The 20,733-nt window shown below is 35.6% G+C and overlaps 1 protein-coding gene across 1 annotated transcript in view; it reads left to right on the top strand.

Moving 5' to 3' along the window:
• The window catches only part of LOC117995477 (gamma-aminobutyric acid receptor subunit beta-like), a 70,469-nt gene extending 55,373 nt beyond the window's left edge, over positions 1-15,096 (top strand). The window contains exons 7-11 of the mRNA XM_069508685.1: positions 1,940-2,077; positions 2,269-2,553; positions 2,870-3,057; positions 3,129-3,473; positions 3,654-15,096. Of these exons, the coding sequence (XP_069364786.1) occupies positions 1,940-2,077; positions 2,269-2,553; positions 2,870-3,057; positions 3,129-3,473; positions 3,654-3,818 (1,121 nt within the window). The 3' untranslated portion in view covers positions 3,819-15,096. The remainder of the gene's footprint in view (positions 1-1,939; positions 2,078-2,268; positions 2,554-2,869; positions 3,058-3,128; positions 3,474-3,653) is intronic.
• Positions 15,097-20,733: the final 5,637 nt, after the last annotated feature.

Genomic DNA, 20,733 nt, shown 5'->3' with positions numbered 1-20,733 from the left:
ACGTGCACATAAAATATATTATATTATATAGTCCGTAAAAAAATTTGCTCCTCACGCGCCATTTTAACTCTATGGGTCAACTGCCATGTCAAAAGTACGGGTTAACCTTTAAAATAAGGACTAAAATCGTACTTTTGACATGAAATTAGACACAAAAAGTGTTAAAATGGCGCATAGGAAGACAAATTTTACGCGTTATATAACTTAAGTTTTGCTTCTATTGGTTTTTAAGATTAAAATTTTGTTATTTGTACTTTGCTTCGGAAAAAACTGCGCAAGGTCACACGGAAAAGAAGTTCCAACAAAAAAAGGATCACAGTACTCATCGTTATTTAAGCAATTTTAATTACAGGACCAACCCTTAAATCGCGAAAAAGAAATCTTCATAATCGTAGAACAGTGTCTGTTTTGCAAAAACTCTAAAATTACTTTTTACATTATATCTGGCTACCGCAACATGAAAATATCAATCTAGCATCTTTTTTATCAGATCTTTTTTTAAATATAGGATAATGGCTAGGAGCATTAGAAAGTATATAAATAAATTAGATACAAACATTGATATAAGCAGCACTGCGCTCTTCAATCAAATATCGTAAGCGGGGCATTGACCTGAGTTTTGTACGCTATAAAGGTTCGTACGCACCTGAGCGGCGCGGCGCGGCGCTTCAGTCCGACTGCAGAACGCGTCACCTCAGGCCGCTCGACGGTGCCTACCGCACTACAACTTCAGTACGCGGCACCTCGCGTCACTTGCGCGTCACTTTTATACCCGTTCGCGTACGAGCGCGAAGCGCCGTGCCGCGCCGCTGGGTATGTCGCACTAGCGTCACTGCACTGCGCGTCGCTTCGCTGCGCTTCAAAATATTCTCTCCAGCCGTGCCGCGCGGCAACGCGCGGTGAAGCGCTGTGCAGCGCCGCTCTAGTGCGATATGCGCCATACAAAATGATAGAAATGATATTTTGACGCTCTGTGCCGCGTTGTGCAGCTCGCTGAAGCGCCGCGCCGCGCCGCTCAGGTGCGTACGAACCTTTAATTGCGGGTTTGAAAAATACTAAATCACTAAAACCACAAAATGAGGCTATGGTCATTGGTATTGGATTGTGTTTAGGTAGTATAACAATAACGCTCAATTTTTGCTAGCGTTCTGGTTACACCCTGTATGTATACACATATAGATTTTAAAAACATGGGGACGTAAATACCTTTTTTGCGGGACGTGGTATTTATATCAATCGACCACGAGTAGAGAAGGGGAAAACTTCTTGAATAGTGTTAATATAATAAAATAAAATATAATATAATATAATATAATATAATATAATATAATATAATATAATATAATATAATATAATATAATAACATTGGTATGTTTCGACAAAATGTCTAAAGATTATTTTCGCAATTTTTCGCTTGATCCTATTGTTTTTAATGGGAAGTACAATGATCCTCTTTCAGGTAAAAAATAAAAATCCCCTTTCCAACTAACCTTGTATAAAATAGTACGATATACAGTACACACGTATGCAGTCCGTATGAAATGAGAACTTACTCGCCATTTTAGCTCTATTATGTCAACTGTTATGTCAGTTACATTATAATTTTGGGATGACAGTTACACCAAAGTTAAAGTGGCGAGTGAAAACTTAATGCATTATACACCGTACCTTTTACACGGATACCGTAAAAAGTGGACAAAGCACTGTCCGTGTGCAAATTCATGGGGCTTTTATTTTGTAGATAAACTAAACCTTGTAATAAAGCAAATTAAGGCTTTAAACTTTTTCGTTGTACGACGCTACTCGTCCTTACGTCGTAACTCACTAGCTTTGGTAGACTCAGCCATCCAATATATACGTTCAATACAATATTAGTATTGAAAAAAAACCCAGTGCGATGGGCGTTTATTTTATCGTTCCATATCTCTGCATGGTACAGTCGGCTACACCATGCGGGACATCCGATACAAATGGAACGAGGGGCCCAACTCTGTCGGAGTGTCGAGCGAGGTGTCGCTCCCGCAGTTCAAGGTGCTCGGACATCGCCAGCGAGCCATGGAGATCTCCCTCACGACAGGTATGAAGCACACTTGCAAATTTTGACCTTCCATTTCCCTCTGCACGTCTACAGCTTGACCGCGATCATTTTGATCTACTTAAACATCAGCTCAGATGCTGCGTCATTCTGGGTTCATTATTTTCATTTCTTTATGCGTAAATAAATCCTACAGTTAAATGACTAGTTACTGAAACTCCTTTTTTTTGCAGGAAACTATTCGCGACTGGCATGTGAAATTCAGTTCGTACGCTCGATGGGCTACTATCTCATTCAGATTTACATTCCGTCTGGCCTGATTGTGATCATATCTTGGGTCTCCTTCTGGTTGAACCGGAACGCTACGCCCGCCAGGGTATCGCTCGGTGTCACCACCGTGTTGACCATGACCACGCTAATGTCATCGACCAACGCTGCTCTCCCGAAAATCTCGTATGTGAAGTCGATAGATGTCTATCTGGGCACCTGCTTCGTTATGGTCTTCGCTAGTCTTTTAGGTAACAAAAGATATCGAATTTAATTTAAATATTCTAAAAGTTGCATATTACCTAATTATAAAATTTTCCATTACTTTTCCATGATTTAATGTGTTTTAATTAATTATAATTCAAAGTAGTAGTGTTAAATTTTGTAATACTTAGAGATTGCCATTTTTCATTCGACTTAATGTACTGTGATATTTTATTGTTGTCTCAGTATGCGATGCGTTTTGTTGGATGAGATTATGCAACGTACGAGCACTATTGAAATTGATAATTTTAGCTATGCGTTGTAGACTGGGGATTATTTTCTAAACATTGGTCTTCTTTGCAGAGTACGCGACCGTGGGCTACATGGCAAAAAGGATTCAGATGCGCAAACAACGGTTCACTGCTGTTCAAAAAATGGCCGCCGAGAAAAAAATGAATGTTGATGGCGTTCCAGTTCCTGCAGTTCCTGAGCCTCTGCCGCCACCTCGCACCAGCACCCTGACCAGGCCTGCACCACCGAGTCGATCATCGGTGAGTTCAATGTTAGCTCTAAGTTTCATATTTAATGTTTCTTTGAACAATTGATTCTACGTATAATTAAGTCTTACAATCCTCACACACAGGAAGTGCGATTCAAGGTCCACGACCAGAAAGTGTACTCAAAGGGCGGCCCTCTGGACAACAGTATCAATGGACGTGGTGGACCTTCGGCCTCTATGCAATCCCTTTCTCACTCGATCCACTCGGCCCATCCAGCTCACCCGGCTCTGCCTACTCACGGAGTGCTCCCAGCCCACGTTAGCCTCCCAGCTCACGCGACTCTCCCAGCTCATACAGCGATCCCGGCGCATACAGTACTACCGACCCAAGCAGCACCTCCGGCCCCCCCAGCCCCGCTGCCCGAAGGTGAAGAAGCCATAGCCCCACACCTAATCCAAGCATCAAAGGTTGGTATACGTTCTTTCAGTTGTTTCTTTGCGATTGTATCTTTTTCGGTATTATGTGTGCATTGCGAAACTCCAGCATTGCGAAAGTCTCGGCGAAAATTCTAAGCGAATGGGTTGTCGTATGATCCAAATTTTGTTGCATTCATTTAATTGTAAACGTCAAGTCCGAAAATTTTGCAGGGCATCACCAAAATCCTGGGGACGACACCATCGGACATCGACAAGTATTCTCGTATCGTATTCCCGGTATGCTTCGTCTGTTTCAATCTGATGTACTGGATCATATACCTGCACGTGTCGGACGTGGTTGCAGACGACCTGGTGTTACTCGGCGAAGAAAACTAAATTCGGTTCTGATTCGTTGCGTGCATTGATGACACCTATAAGGGTACCTAAGCATCGAACCGCCACTGAGTATTCACTCGAGTGCTTTTTATAAATGTATTTAAATCTTGCTGTTTGCAAATAATCCCTAGCACAAGGAATTAGGGAATTAAAAAACATTAAAAAAAAATGTCACGAACGAGGTTCGTCACACTATATTTTAAAGGGTTCAAATATAAGTCAATCTATGTTATTGTAGATATTAGTATTAAATCTACAGTTGTACAGTCCTGAAACTACGATATCAAATTTTCTCATGTAAATTGAGTAAGTTTCTAGTTACGCACGAGCAGCTATGATTTCCTAATAATGTTATATAGTAGTTCATTGAATAATTGTATATTGTGTTTTTTGTAATTCTATTAAAGCAAAGACTTAACTAGAATAAACTTTATACTTAAGTCATACTTTACTGTAGGTAGCTGACTGTGGGAGTATTACGTAGACCTTAGGTGTTAACCAGATATATTAAAATACGGAAGTGGGTCACTTTCGTTCTACCCTTTAGGGGTTTGGCTATTAGGTTCTCGTTCATTCCAGCTGCTCAAAAGAGCTGTAAAAGTTAGATGTTATTTAAAGTGGCATTATGAATAATGCCCGGCAAATTTGAATGATGACAAGTCTAATCATATATAATATGATTAATCATAATACTGTCGTTATTCATCAGTGTTTAGGCCTATAACTAAAAATTAATTGAAAAATTTACTATACTACGTTGCTTGGTCACTATTTATGATATAGTTGTGCGCCAATTTCGAGCATTATTCAAAATGTCCTAAAAATCACTTTGCCTAGAACAGGTAAATTGAAATTAAGTTTTGTAAACTAAAATCCATTTCATAAAATTAGTGCCTCTTTTTATCAAGTGGTCCATAGAAATATAATGAGTAGGTCTTATAAATCGTGCCAATAGGGTCCTGATAAATGATGATTCTATCTCTAGTATCTATGTGATTTACCTGTTAACTTTAGTAAGGTGTAGAGACTTTGCTAGTCTTATTAAAAAAGATTCCGACGAATTGAGAACCTCCTCCTTTTTTTGAAGTCGGTTAAAAAAGAGAAACATTATGATATCTTAAGAGTCCATTTCCACTAAAGTTGAGACGAGCGAAGTAGACTTGAAGCATGCATCCAAACAGATTATCGAGATTTTTCATGAACACTCCACTCCACTCAACTCAAACTGAAATGCACCATGATTCACGTATAGGTAGATAAATCAGGTCCCTGATGAGATAATACTTGTACAAAAACTATGGGTACATATAACTAGATAATAATTGTCGTCATATATTTATTAGATGGTTAGGACGTCCGCCTTCTAATCAAAGGTCGGGGGTTCGTTCCTGGGCGCGCACCTCTAACTTTTCGGAGTTATGTGTGTTTTAAGTAATTAAATATCGCTTGCTTTAACGGTGAAGGAAAACATCGTGAGGAAACCTGCATGCCTGAGAGTTCTCCATAATGTTCTCAAAGGTGTGTGAAGTCTACCAATCCACACATGGCTGGCGTGGTAGACTATGGCCAAAACTCTTCTCACTCTGAGAGGAGATCCGTGCTCTGTAGTGATCGGTCGACGATGGGTTGATCATGATGATTTTAGCGGTTGGTTTGCTGCTAGTGAAAGCAGGACGATTTGTGTATGTACTTTTTTCAGTTTTTTCCTGGTCACAGATCACCGTGTTCCATGTTGATCACTACAACTGCTAATTATTACGTCTTGCTGTTATGAGAAGTAACCCAAAAGTGTGCTCCCTAGAACTTTCCATACTAACGGAGTTTGATATGAAGTTCAAATGAGAACCAAATTAGGTTTGTATGGAAAGCGCTGGGTAGCGCACTAGAGTTACTTATCTTCAGTACCTACCTACTAAAAAAATAATTTCTAGCTTTATTGATCATTCCATTGAGATAAGAAATGAGTTCAACGACGGAATATGAATGTAAAAATAACGTAAAGACCATGGGTATTATTAACGAGATGAACTGTAAATATTGATATATCTAGTATGGATATAAGATATAATACAATATTCATACACGTTTGAGACCTAGTTTTGTAAAATAATAAATTAACTATCAGTTCAATTTAGTGCTTATATCAAATAAGTGTGAACACCGGTACATATTCAATACTCAATACACGTCAAGTTTTTAGTAAGTATTTTCCTTTAAGAAATTACTTCACATTCGATTTACACCGTATTTCTCTTGCTCGTCATATTACAATATATGGAATTGACGCAACAATCGTACAATCGTAACAATCGTAGGTAAGTAACGTGTTATTTTCAACCTTACTTTATATAGCACAAAACACTTTTGCTTACCCAAGCTGCACCCACACGGTTTCACTCATAAGAATAATTTTAATATTGTCCATTTAATCACTTCACCCACAAAAACGTTGATTAACTTTTTTTAAACCATCTCTCTATGCCTACTGATATTATAAATCATAAGTGTATCTGTATGTTTGTTCAACCGATTTTAATAAAACGCTCTAAAAGGACGAAGGATGCATAATCTCGGAAAAAAGGGTTACGCGGGTTTTTTTAAAAAGTCGCTGGCGAAAGTTGTTTAGAATACCTAACTGTTTTGGTCCCTTTCAGGGACGATATGATGTAGCTATTTACACCCAAAACACAATTTGTCCACTGAGATACACAATAATCCTTCTGATCTATTATATAAGTAACCTTTCAACGGTCAAAAGAATTTATCTGCCGGAACTTCTGTAAAATAAATAGTGTTGGGACACAAAAAGATTTATAATCACTGACAGAGTGAACTAGAATGAGGAAACTCTCGGTTTGATCCTGAATCGACGATATTATGTCTAATATTAGGCTATGGGACGTAAAATCAAAGAAAAATAGGACTACTGTATGGTTACCTGCGTCAAATGTACTAACATTTGACACCTACCAGTGACGTCGAGCCTCGACGTTTTGTTAGAAATTTCCTAACTGTCATGATCTGTATTACAGACTCAGTATCATGATTGTGCTATGTTATGTTTAGTACTTAAATTAAAATTGCGTCTCACGCTTTAGCGTTGATGAAATTTTTAAATTATTATTTCATAAGCAATAGTAGATTGTACAACAAGGGCATAAAATAAGCCATTTTATTTGAATCATACCTACACTCTGCTTTTCACTTCGATTGCGAGGAAATGAAACAATAATATTATTATAAGTACATGTCTAAAGTGAAATTCGAGCAATTTTGTAATGAGGTTATATAGGTCTCCCGACTTATACAACCTCATCAAAATCATGAAGTGCAAAATGTTATTGGCATTATAGAAATTATATATTGACAATTTTCTTTGTGTCATCCATAATATGTTATTCAGACCATATCAGACAGATTCTTGTTTACCTATAAACATTTTATTCACGAGAGCATGAAAAGCAGTTTTAGTCCACTTACAGCCAGCATAAAGTAGAACTTTACGACCATGAGAAGTAAAAAAATATATCTTTCTTTTCTTATTTTTTTAAATCGTTCTGATACGGGTAAAGAATCATTAAAAGTTTACGCTGTATGTCTTTCCTCAGAAGTTAACCAATAAGTCGTGAAAAGATAATAAACAGACAGACACACTTTTGAATTTGTAATAATGATACATGTATATAATATAATAGTATGGATTATGGCGAAATATATTTATCTGTTTAATTCTTTATAATAATAATTAACTATCTTAGTACTTACACAATGAGTGTTTAATATATCGTAGCTATAAAAGTGTACCTAAATAAAAAAAACTTAGCGCTGTGAAGAAAATATGTAAGTTATACCTATAATAAAAAATATTATGTGTAATGTTAAGGAAAATTAAATGATCTAGTTCTAGTAAATTTAGTTTCCAGGTTACAATTGAAGTGTTTGTAAAATTTATATTTATTTATATTACTTTTAAATTATTTTAATTTTAATTTTTTTCAATTTCATAACGTAAATCTAATATTATGAATTTGAAAAAAAAAACTTTTATTTATGATGAATTGTTTTAGAATTCGTCCTTAGTTGATAGGTACAAGTTTTTGTATAAGATATTGCAAGTTGCAAGTAGGAATTAAGGTAGGGCACGTAATATTACGTTTTGGAAATTATTTTATTTTTTCTATTTTTGGACGGTTATGATCAATTATAAATTTGGTTTTAACTCTTTAATATGACGAATATAACTTTGCAGAGAGATCTCTTTTTATAAATCGTAAAATTGAAATTACTTGCCTAAGTTTATTTGAAGAATTTACAAGAAATATTTTTTCCAAACTATAATAGTTTAATTAAAGAATGTATTTAACCGAATTGCTCAATATATAAACTTCAATAACTTTTTATTTTATTCAAATGAATAAATGAATGTTTTGTTATGTAATTTTATATCAAAATTTGAAGAAAAGTTTCATTTTGTTATTAATATTACAACAAATATAAACCTTAATTACTTAATTATTTGAGACTGATGTTTTATCTAAATAACTCTGTCTTGTTAAAGTAATTTATTTAATAGGGCACGATAATTTCTAGAAAAGCATATTATCTATTCGGTAGAAAACCTGATAACAGTATTCTGTTCAGTTGATTCCAATTAGTGTTATAATATTTACCATTCGCAAAATCTATTATGCTAAAAGTACCTGATACCAGAATAGTTAACAATTCAAAAAATAATTGAATACAGTTTACGTATATCATATATTTCAGATGTTAAACACGATATATTATAAAAGATGTTTAATGGTACATAATAATTATTTGCTGACATATTTGTATTTTTATTGTTAAGTTTGTGTCGATAGCAAAATAAATATATAATATGTTATCGAGTTAGAAAATCAAGCAGTAAAGAATATAATAAATCTAATTTACGGTGACTATGATTGTTTTGCAGATGAAATTTTTGATTAATAAAATATGTAAATTAAGAAACTAAACATTATTATTGCACCTAGTATGTAAGTAGATAGTGTAGCTCTGCATAAGAGGGACCGGAGGACATACGTCAACACACAGTTTCCGATAGTTTCATTCACTGGTTACTAAAATAGCGGTCATATCAATAATAATTATTTTTGATCGAACAATCATCAAATTTTTTTAAAAGACTTTTTAAGTTGAATACTTCAACGATTATATTTTGCTGATTTATTGATCATACGAGTAAGTAGCGTTTCGGAAAACGGGTGTAATATAATCTTGTAATAAAATTAAAGTAAAGGACACAAATATTCTGAACATGAAACTGAATAATTGGGTTATCACAGGAGAGTTAAATTGTATAATTTTAAACAATGATCACAACTTTTAATCGCAGCTAGCTATAAATGTCTACAAAAACTTGAAAACCAGTTTATAGATACAGGGTGAATTGGAAAGTTTTAAATATATTTTTTTGTAAAAAAAATTAAAAAGTTGTGTAGGTGCCTCAGTATTCTTTTTATTTTAATTGTTATGTTTTTATTAAATGTAACAATGGCTATTTGATACCTATTTGACTGATTTAACTTTAAGAAATAAATTCTGTGGTGACCTACTATAGGAAAGACACTGGCGTATGCCGTCCGGAAACCTCGATGGCGCAACCAAATTCTAAATCACATTTAATAAATCTAGAATATTAAAAGTCTATACTAAAACTTAAGTCTAGCAATCAAAAAACTATAAATAATTATTTACTATTTAGATATTATCTAATCGGATACAATGAATGTATTTTATCGTGTTGCAAAATTATTAAAGCTCGTCCGCATAGAAAATTCCAAGTTTTTAATCCTCAACAAAAGGTACTCACTGTCGTATCACAAATAATATAAATATATTATGTACTGTTGTAGTTACATATGTATGCTATGTATAGTTTTGCTTTTTATGCAATAGCGATGATGACTACTAGTCAAAACAGCGACTTATATCAAACATCATAACGCTCGCATGTATGTAATAAATACATGTGACACATAAACGTTTGACGTGATTTGACGCATATTTTGATAGTAAGTATTCTACTCAGTGATCAGAATCATGAGCCTTTTACTCAATTTCAGTACAGTATAAGGCCCAATGCTTGAAATTGAGCTCAGGTTTGTATTCAGTGAGCCTAAAACGTGCGGATTAAAAAAAAATTGTTAAAATGTAATCATTCCGTCTTGTTCGCTAGTTCCAAAATTATATATAACTTTATAAGCGAATACGCAGACAAACAACTATCGTTAAAATAGTTTTAAAAGTTGGAAATTTTTATGCGAATAGAGCAAAGAGTGATTCCTGACTTTGTACACTTGAACGTAGAAACACTTAAGTTATATCAATGATCAATGAGAAATTTTGAAAGGAGCCAATGCATTGCAGCTTGTATGTTGCTGTTATTATATTTAGTAAGAGCAACATATTATTATTGTATCTAAAAAGGTTTGATTTGATAACCGCGAAGCAAAAGGATCTCGTAAGACGCTGTCCTATTTCCCAAACTTGCGATAGATAATAATATAACTTGAGAAATGGCGGACTTTCATACAATTTTTCATCCCCTGTTTAATCCTTTTAAAGGTGGAAATTCCATAAATCCTTTCTTACTGAGCGCGAACGTCATGATAGTAACCTTCTATCATAATTTAAAGTTTCTCCCTCAGTTTTACTCTTAAAAATTGATATTGTTGGAAACGCCAACATTGGTCGGACTATAGTCCGTAGTAAGTATTAGTAATATAATTTGTTGTTGTTTGAAGTTCAAAAATAGAGTAAGTAAACTCTGCGAGAAAATATTTTTATGTTAAAAAAATTAAAAATATTTGTCCTTTACGCCTTGTGACGTTAATCATCGCTTTCCGTAAAGCGTGACGTTAATAATAATTAATTATGTTAAAAATAAATAAAAATTGTGTTTTTTTTAAATTATGCTCTTAAATAATGAGTTCTAGCCGCATAAACTATCCCTGTACAAAAATCACACAATTTTTTACTACAGTTCAAGACTTCTTTATGTGAAAAATGCTCTTTTTGGTGTAACTGAACTTCTGAAGCATTAAGAGGCTGACGTTCCTTCTGCTTTTCTCCTTCCTGGTTTGTTTTCCAAATATAACTTTTCTCCCTATTTCTGTAAGAATTTAGCAGTTTTCCGATTTGGTAGGTAATCGCTAAAAGAGACGATTTTGTAAGGAGAAAATCAGAAGGAAATTTCTCTCTTTAACTTGCCAGTTTCCTTTAAAATAAATAAAACTAATGCAAACATTGCTTCGTGACTATCAAATCAATCTAATGGAATTAATAGAACAAGAACATAACTAAAAAGTGAAAAAAATCATAATGAATTTAAATCATTTTCAAGCAACATCGACCGCAACGAACTGAATTAGTCATTTACAATAATTTATAAATAAATAATAATATTTGAAATGGTGAGCCCACAAAAAGCGCATTAAAATTTATCCTTTTAGCTTACGTTTAAATTTTTCAATTAAAATTTTAAGTATTTACCTAAATTGAAATCAAACTTAAACGTATAATATTATAGTTTTTGCATTTCACGAAGACGTGTGGTTCATGCTTGTGTTTAAGTCGTATCGGTATAAGTAAGATATAATAAATGTGTGCGTTTGCGAGCGCCTTGCTCGCGACTGATTGGTCCGACATGCACGCACAGTGCACACTTACGCAATGCCCATGTAAACGACGTAACCACAAGTAAAGTTCATTCGTCTTAGTGAATTGCTGGAACTGTACTGTATCAATCAAGCCCGCGTCGAATGGCGCCAAGAATATGGATTGTATTTCTTCGCTGAACAGCCAGGCTGAATCTTTGCGCAAAAAATGAGCTGCCTATCTGTCACCAGATAAGGCAATAAACGTCTTCTAAGAATTTTCTAGCACTACATTTTTACCTACCACGGTTTTTATGGCAAAACCGGAATGGAACCGATATAAATTATATTTATTTAATTTTTACTATCAGTTCATTGCCGTGCTACGCTGCCAATATTATGGTTTTAGTTACTTTAAACAATTCGAATTATGTGCTGTTCTAAAAATCATGTCATGCTATCAACCATCTATCAACTATGCAATGGTTAGAGACCAACTTTCTAAATAGTTCCGTCGAAATACGAGCAATATGCATTGTCGCTTCCTGCCAGTAAAGTGTCCCGTAAACGGTCAAACATGTTTGTAAAACATGCCGTCAATCAAATTTGCCAAACACGTAGTTTGTTTGACAAACGCAGCCGTACACCTTCAAGCATATTTGACAAACAAATTTGCCAAACACGTAGTTTGTTTGACAAACGCATCAAACACGACCGCAGACGTTCAAATAAATTTGACAAACACGTAATATTTGACAAACATATTTGACTATTTACGAGGCACACTACGCATGGTCGACTAGTTGCCCGGCAACTCGGGCGCCGACGATCGTTAGAATCTGTGATTCATATGGAAGTTGCAGAGTCTATATACGCATGGAGTTGCCGTAACCCCGTCGCGTGCGTATAGACTAGGCAACTTCCATATAAATTACAGATTCTTGAGTTGCCCGTTGACTGAGTTGCAGGGCAACTATAGTCGACCGTGCTCTTACTCAAAATTCTTCCAAACGTTAAAGTTCATTTTAGCAAAGTAACATTTTAATTCTAAACTGTTTTTTTTGTCATGGAGCAAATAGACGGTTCTTAAAATATGAATCACATTTTGGTAAGATACCGTGAATAATAAACAGCTACTAATTTTTTTTTTAATATGGACGCCTCATTGATGATGAATCATCGATGCTGTGTCGAAGTTGTAAGCTGTTTATAATCGTCTAATTTCGCCACTATGCTAAGCTCTACAATTTTCTAAGATAGCAAGTCATTCGGATTGCTGTCCCATCTGCTGGTGGACGGACGACATCATACGAGTGGCAGGGAGCCGCTGGATTCAGGCGGCGCAAGACCGTGGAGTGTGGAAGTCCCTACAAGAGACCTATGTCCAGAAGTAGACGTCTATTGGTTGATGATGATGATGATGATGATGCTGTCTCATCGCACCAGGTACGCACACGTTTGCGCACATACAATATATATTACGCGACAGGTCGAGATGCCAATCGGGGTGAGGACGTCCTGCACAGACACACTGCCCCTGCGCTAAGCCGGTGCGGGAGAGCGCGGGTGATGTGCGGGTGTGCTGGGCGTCCCCCCGCCTCATACCCTGAATGATATCTCCACCTGTCGCGCAAATACTAGGTTATGGTGACGTGAAATCATAGTATAAAATATATAGTCCAGCTAGGCAACTGCAACTACCGGGAAATGCAACTAATCTAATTATCTTACATATATTTATGTGCGTGCTGTCTGTAAACATTTGTGTCTTGTGAAGAGTTCTTCTTCTTTATTAAAGAGAAAAAGGGAACTTTAAAAGAAGTTAAATCTTCACAAAAATATTATGAATAAATAATTCTTATATATAATCATCCTCTTATTGTAAGTTGCAATTTGTAACTAACACTCCGCAGACTATTGTTTGAAACACCATTTTCGTTTGAATAAACCTTTTTGATTTTGATTTCTGTTTTTTTTTTTTTTATTATTTGGAAGACAAATAAGACTCGACTATTTAACGATAGGGAAATTTGATTTAAAATATTATATTTTTATTAAAATACATTTTCTATGGCTATTTTTACTACCTAATGTCACGTAAACGTCATTTGAATTCAAATAAAAAGATAAACATTTAAAAACTTCTGATTATATCAGTTTTTTAACATGTCCCGCTTTCGACTAAAGAATCTCACTTTTTTCACTCAAAAAGTTCCAAAATCCCGAATTGGCAAAAACAAAATCTGGCAACGCTGCTCGCTGGACTATAATATTATTATTTCCTACATCCATGGAAATCATACAAAAATAGGGCTACCTTACACTTTGCGCTTTTGCATTGCTATCTCAGAGCTTTGGAGCTTAGGTTTAAGACTGTTTTTTTAATAATGATTATAAATGATGTACTTATTTATGTTTAATATTCTATTGTTGTATTGCATTAATATTATGATTGTGACGTTAAATTATTCATATAAGTATATTATGTAATGTTATTAATGTCTAACATCTCTGAAACTTCCTTGTGGCAATCTAAATTAATATTATAGAATGCGATCAAAGTAAGAATAAGGAAGTCAATGATCTTGAAAGACCTCTTTTTGGAAAGGAAAATTTGCAAGGAAAATAATTTGCGTACATAGGTATAGTACGCGACAGGTCGAAATGGCAATCGGGGTATAAGACGGGAGGACGCCCCGCACACCACCTGCGCTATCCCACATTGGGTTAATGCGGGAGCTGTGCTGTTGTGCGGAGCGTCTCCCCGCCTCATACCCCGATTACTATCTTGACCTGTCACGCACTATACCTACTTGTTTTTAGGGTTCCGTACCTCAAAAGGAAAAACGGAACCCTTATAGGATCACTTTGTTGTCTGTCTGTCTGTCGGTCTGTCAAGAAACCTACAGGGTACTTCCCGTTGACGTAGAATCATGAAATTTGGCAGGTAGGTAGGTCTTATAGCAGACATGAGGGAAAAAATCTAAAAACCGTGAATTTGAAGTGACACAAGAAAAAAATTATAATGTGTTCATGAACAAATATTGCTATTTTCAACTTTCAAAGTAAGATTAATATACCAAGTGGGGTATCATATTAAAGGGCTTTACTTGTACATTCTAAAACAAATTTTTATTTATTTTTAGGCATAATAGTTTCTGATTAATCGTGCCAAATGTCGATAAAATACGATTGTAATACGAAACCCTCATTGCGCGAGTCTGACTCGCACTTGGCCGGTTTTTAATTTTTATAATTAAAATATTTTGCCAGCTAAGACGTAACACTGTGACTAAATTAGACTTCATACTTGACGTAAGATTGTTTTATACCTTTGTTAACTGTTATCTCCCAAAGCCACGATGATCAAAACTTCATAGTCGCTGATCGTTCCTCCCTGTGTTGGGGACAATAAACAGGCAGAGAAACTTTCAGCTTTTATAAAATAACGAAGCTCTGGCACTCGCGGGCTCTCTACTATGTCAGAAAGTCATCCCTATTGTTAATTTGATCGCATAGTGAACTATATTATTGGGGTGGTTATTGATGTTGCTCAAACTGATTAACTTTAAATCATGTATGTATGTAGTACCTAAACATTGTACGAAATTTAGTTCTGTGATCCAATAAAATTATATGGTCAACTAAATGTTTTATTTGGAATTCCATGAGACCCAAGAAATCAAAAGCTTGAAAAGGGTGAATGACTAACTGACTGACTGACTGACTGATCTATCAACGCACAGCTCAAACTACTGGACGGATCGGGCTGAATTTTTTTATGACGTAGGTAGGCATCCGCTAAGAGAGCATTTTTGAAAATTCAAACCCTAAGGGGGTGAAATAGGGGTTTGAAATTTGTGAAGTCCACGCGGACAAAGTCGCGAGCATAAGCTAGTCTCGCTTCACTACTCGGTAGGTGTAATCAGCCCATAACGGTGTGTTGAACTCATAACCTAGTGCCATTGACTATAGTATCATAACTCTATGGCCTTCGAGGATGGTTTGCCGCGCATGTGATTTGAACTATAGTCTGATTTTTAATTCCGTGGAATTCTGACGATTCTTAATGTTACCAGAGATAAAACAATTCCCACAAAGAAGAAAACTTCTAATATAGTACATAGGTAAATTTAAGTACATAAATCAATTGCCGCATGTATGTAAGATCATCACTTGAGAACAAATCAACCGATTTGGCCGATTTTTTGTTGTTTTCCTAAAGAACAAGGTTTTTATGAACGAATTTCTTAAAAAATCCTGAGTCATAATCTAAGCGTGTACTTTTAGGCACATCAAGATGTTTAAAATTAAAAGGAACTAAAAACAAACTTAAAAATGTTCAACATTAAGTCAAGATTACATCCTCAAATCAACCGATCCCATTGCTGCCAGTTTTCACTTTCCACTGTTAAAGATTGCACCCTATTTTAGTGCGAAGTTATGTCTTAGGGCTTTTTATATTGATAGGGATTTGATGTAATTTGGGGTAAAATCGAACTTCAGGTGGTGGTCACAATGTTTTTCATACAAATAACTCCCCTGATGTATAAAAATGACAACGTCAGAATTCCACCGAATTAAAAATCAAAGTATAAGGTCATCGTTGGGATATGCAAAGTGTCAACAAAAGACCATTTAAAGGGTCAATTTGAATTCCCGACCTAGGTTGCAATTGGTAAGAAAATCAGATAATCAAATAGCGGAAGACTAGAATAGGTATTACAATTCTGAATGTCTAAGAGTTCTCTATAATGTTCTCAAAGGTGTGTGAATTCTGCCAATCCTCACTTGGCCACGTGGTGAACTAAGGTCAAACCTTTCTCATTATGAAAGGAGACCCATGCTCAGGAGTGAGTCGGCGATCGGTTGATCATGATGATGATGACGACGGTGAGACATGAGTATGAGGAATGTTGAAACAAAGCGTTTCGTGTTTCTAGCATCCTAGGTACAGTACGCGGTATAAAATAATGTATATAGACCTTTAGAAAGAGATAGCGGATTTGTAGAGCATTGTCTCTATCGTTGAAACCGACAAACATCATATAGGTATGAGTGACAGAGACAACTCTCTACAAAGCCGAAATGTCATTCTAAAGACCGTTGTACATTATATTTTGCCGCATACTGTAGGTGTAAAGTGATTTATAACAATTATCACAGAAATCACTCATTTCAAGAGAACAATAGAAGTCATAGCAAATCAGTTAATGCAGAATCGGGCGTACTTATGACGTCACGTCAAATTTACCCTCAGCTTGGATTTTTCCCTCCACATCGCTGGAATATAGTCTTTAAGTATAGAGATATAAGAGTGGTAAGTGAGCGAAAGGTCTGCTTCAGACAAAATCAATGTTCATGTCGTTGTGGTAACGGGTCCTGGCAATTGTTCAAGTTTCAACGTTTGCCAAATATTGTACAGATACCTTTCCGAATTTCGGCCAATCTTTGCTCTCGCACTATTCTGTAGAGAGTATAGTAATTATTAGCCTTACTAGATGATGCCCGCGACTTCATCCGCGTGGATTTAGGTTTCTAAAAATCCTGTGGGAACTCTTAGATTTTCCGGGATAAAATGTGGGAATGTGTTCCCCGGGATGTAAGCTATCTCTGTACCAAATTTCGTCGAAATCGGTTGAACGGTTGGGCCATGCAAGGCTAGCAGACAGACAGACACACAGACAGACAGATAGACAGACAGACACACTTTCGCATTTATAATATTAGTATGGATTAGTTAATAGCTGATGCCCACGACTTCGTCCGCGTGGGTTTACATTTTTCAAAATCCCTCGGGAACTCTTTGATTTTCCGGGATAAAAAGTAGCCTATGTGTTAATCCAGGGTATAATCTATCTCTATTCCAAATTTCAACCAAATCCGTTCAGCCGTTTTTGCATGATTGAGTAACAAACATCCAAACATCCACACTTTCACACGGACTAGGATTAGCCTTATTACCTATCTCTATCACTATCCATAATATTAAAGTGACGAAGTTAAGTAATATAAAAGTGATTTTATTTGATGGTTGGTCCTTCAATCACACCGCAATGGAGCCTCGACTCGATTTAACTTTTTGCATGGGCATAGTTAAATTTTAAAGATGTGGAAAGTGCGGTAAAAAGTAGTCTATGTCACTGTCAATATCTTCCTATCCCGGAAATCACAGAGGTGACAAAGTGTCAGATAATATCACTACCCAGTATTATACCTAGTTCGCACATTTGTAATAACCCAACTACAATAGGATTTGAAGAAGACACTCATTGACTGACGATGTAGACTGTACCTTACATACAGCTCAAACCACTGAGTCTAGAAACTTCAGGTTTTGCATGTAAGTTTTTTCTGTAATGTAAACTGTAGACCTCCATGAAAGCATTTTTAGGAATCTAATGGAAAGAACTCAAGACAAATGAAACTTTAATTCTAATGTCCAAACAAAATCATGTTACAGCTTAGGTAGGTATATGTAATAATATATGTATAAAAATATTTTTTATCTGTCTACCTGTTTGTACCCATGACTTTGCACGTCGTCGTTCATCCGATTCATTTCAAACTTTGCACGGTTGATGTTGAAACTTCCGATATGGTTTATGATTTAGTATCTACCTATGGTAGTTGGTAGTAGGTAAGATATACCTATGGTCATCAAATTGCAATGTAATGCATTCCGAGCTTTAGTCTTTAAAAAACCTAGAAAACCTAGAGCTCTCAAAGTCTTATCTCTCAAAAGTTTAGTTAAACTTTTCAAACGAGAATCCTTACAAGCTCTAACTTTTATTGTGTTTAAAAGAAGCAGTGACATCTATTGGACTTTTTACTAATCAAATTGAACAGCGCTTCGTTTGACCTAGGTCAAGACGGGGACGCGGGCTTGCAGGCATGAACAGCGCCATCTTTGAACGCTAGTAGTTTCTATGTATTTTTTTTATAGATGGCGTCACAAGGAACGATTTTCATAGGAGGATATCCATTATCCAAATGTTTCACAAAACAAAAAATAGCAGTTGGTACTGCCGACAGAAGTGAAAATTTTATAGTGGTTTTTTTTTAGATTTTTAAATTAATTCTAAGATAAAATATTCAAATTTCATAATTTGTAATTTAAAACCATAAACATACAGTTTAGTTTTTGCATTATAATATATATCGGCACTACAAGTACTTTTAGCATTGGTATGTCGACGACACAAGCCTCCGACACATCCCAAAATCACCCAACGCTCTTGAAGCAATTTTTACTTTAAAAAATGTTGTTATCAACGCCATCTTTGAGGAGAAACAAGTCAACAAACCTAGAAATACAACTCCATCTATCGGCACACTGTGAAGTATTTTAAAGTTAAGAGTAGGACAATAGATGGCGCATAAAAATACAACCCACACCGTGAACTGTCTTCGTTTAAGACTATGTTAATAGATGGCGCATAGAAATAAAACGCCATCTATCGACACACCGTGAGGTATCAAACCGTATGGCCGTAGAATATGGCCCTATTTTATTATTCTAACACAAGTAAATAATTTATTATAAAAAAACTAAACTCTTATAATTTTATACTTGTATATCCCATCGGCAATATCTGTGACCGCTGCTTACCTTTAGTTTTTTCTAACTCAGGTACATTCCCAACGCATTTCGCGATGCCAGTTTAAGTGTTTTCCTAGCAAATTTTTTTACAAATTAACCACTAGGTAGGTACTACGTTGGTTTCTATTTATAGGGTTCCGTACCTCAAAAGGAAAAAAGAAATCTTTATAGGATCACTTTGTTGTCTGTCCATCGTGTCTGCCAAGAAACCTATAGGGTACTTCCCGTCGACCTAGAATCAGGTAGGTAAGTCTTAAAGCACAAGTAAAGGTATAAATTCGAGAACCGTGAATTTGTAGTTAAATTAAAATGTGTTCATGAACAAATATTAGTATTATCAATTTTCAATTTTCAAAGTTAGATACCAAGTGGAGGCAATATGAAAAAACTTTACTTGTACATTCTAAAACAGATTTTTATCTATTTTTATGCATAATAGTTTTTGATTTATCGTGCAAAACGTCGAATAAATACGACTGTAAAACCCTCAGTGCACGAGTCAGATTCACACTTGGCCGGATTTTGTACAATTAAAGGTACCACAATCAACAACGAACGTGTGACCTATACTAGTTGAGACCATATAATCATATTTACGATTGCTAAGCAACTTACTTATTGGACCCGAAGTCGTTAAGTCTACAATGAGGAATACGACTTTGAAGAAGATAATCAAACTAATTCATGAATAGAATAGCCATTCATAAATCCTTTTTTAAGGACCTAGGTTCCATCACGGAATCCACGGGCTGGCATTTATCTCGTTCAGCATATTATTATTATTCAACGAGGTAACACGGCTAGCGTTCAGTTTCTAACACTGAATGATAGCCACCGAGCTCATTTGACATTGGTTGGTTCTACATTGCTGCTTCATTGAGCGATATTAAAATATTTTTTCGTAGAAAGCCTTCAATGCTCGGTGGCTGTCAGTGTTGGACACTGAGTTAGCGAATCAGCCTGCTGGGCACCTTGCCTCGTTTGTGGTTTAGTTCATATTTTTGCTTTGTAATTTTTTATATTAATTTATTTTAAAACTTAGTGTTTTTTATTTTTAGTTTAAAACACTTGGATTATAAATAACTATTATGGATCTATATTTTTATATTTTTTATTAATTTGTACTTCTATCGCATGTACCTTGTACCAACGTCACTATGAGAGGTCATAAGTGCACAGATATTTCCGATTAGGTAATGACAGCTGTTTACTTACATCTTTATCACGTGCCCGCCGCTTGTTTCTTTCTTCTTATTTTTCTATAGACAAAGCAACATTTTGTTTGTGCCGCATGCAACACAACATTAATGGACTAAGAGCCAGGGCGTGCCAGAACTTCATTATTTTATAAAAGCTGAGAGTTTAGCTCTCTATAAGTCAAGTCCAGAAGGAAGGAAAGGAAATAAATAGGCATACTTTGCTTATCCTAATATAATATGGTCTCCAAATATTACCAAGATCTGCTTCCAGTGTATCTAAATATATAAAAGGAAAGGGTGACTGACTGACTGACTGACTTACTGACTGATCTATCAACGCACAGCTCAAACTACTGGACGGATCGGGCTGAAATTTGGTATGCAGATAGCTGTTATGACGTAGGCATCCGCTAAGAAAGAACTTTTGCAAATTCAACCCCTAAGGGAGTGAAATAGGTGTTTGAACTTTGTGT

Source organism: Maniola hyperantus, chromosome Z (assembly GCF_902806685.2).
Source record: "Maniola hyperantus chromosome Z, iAphHyp1.2, whole genome shotgun sequence".
Classification (NCBI taxonomy): Eukaryota; Metazoa; Arthropoda; class Insecta; order Lepidoptera; family Nymphalidae; genus Maniola; species Maniola hyperantus.
This window is presented reverse-complemented; position numbering and strand designations above follow the sequence as displayed.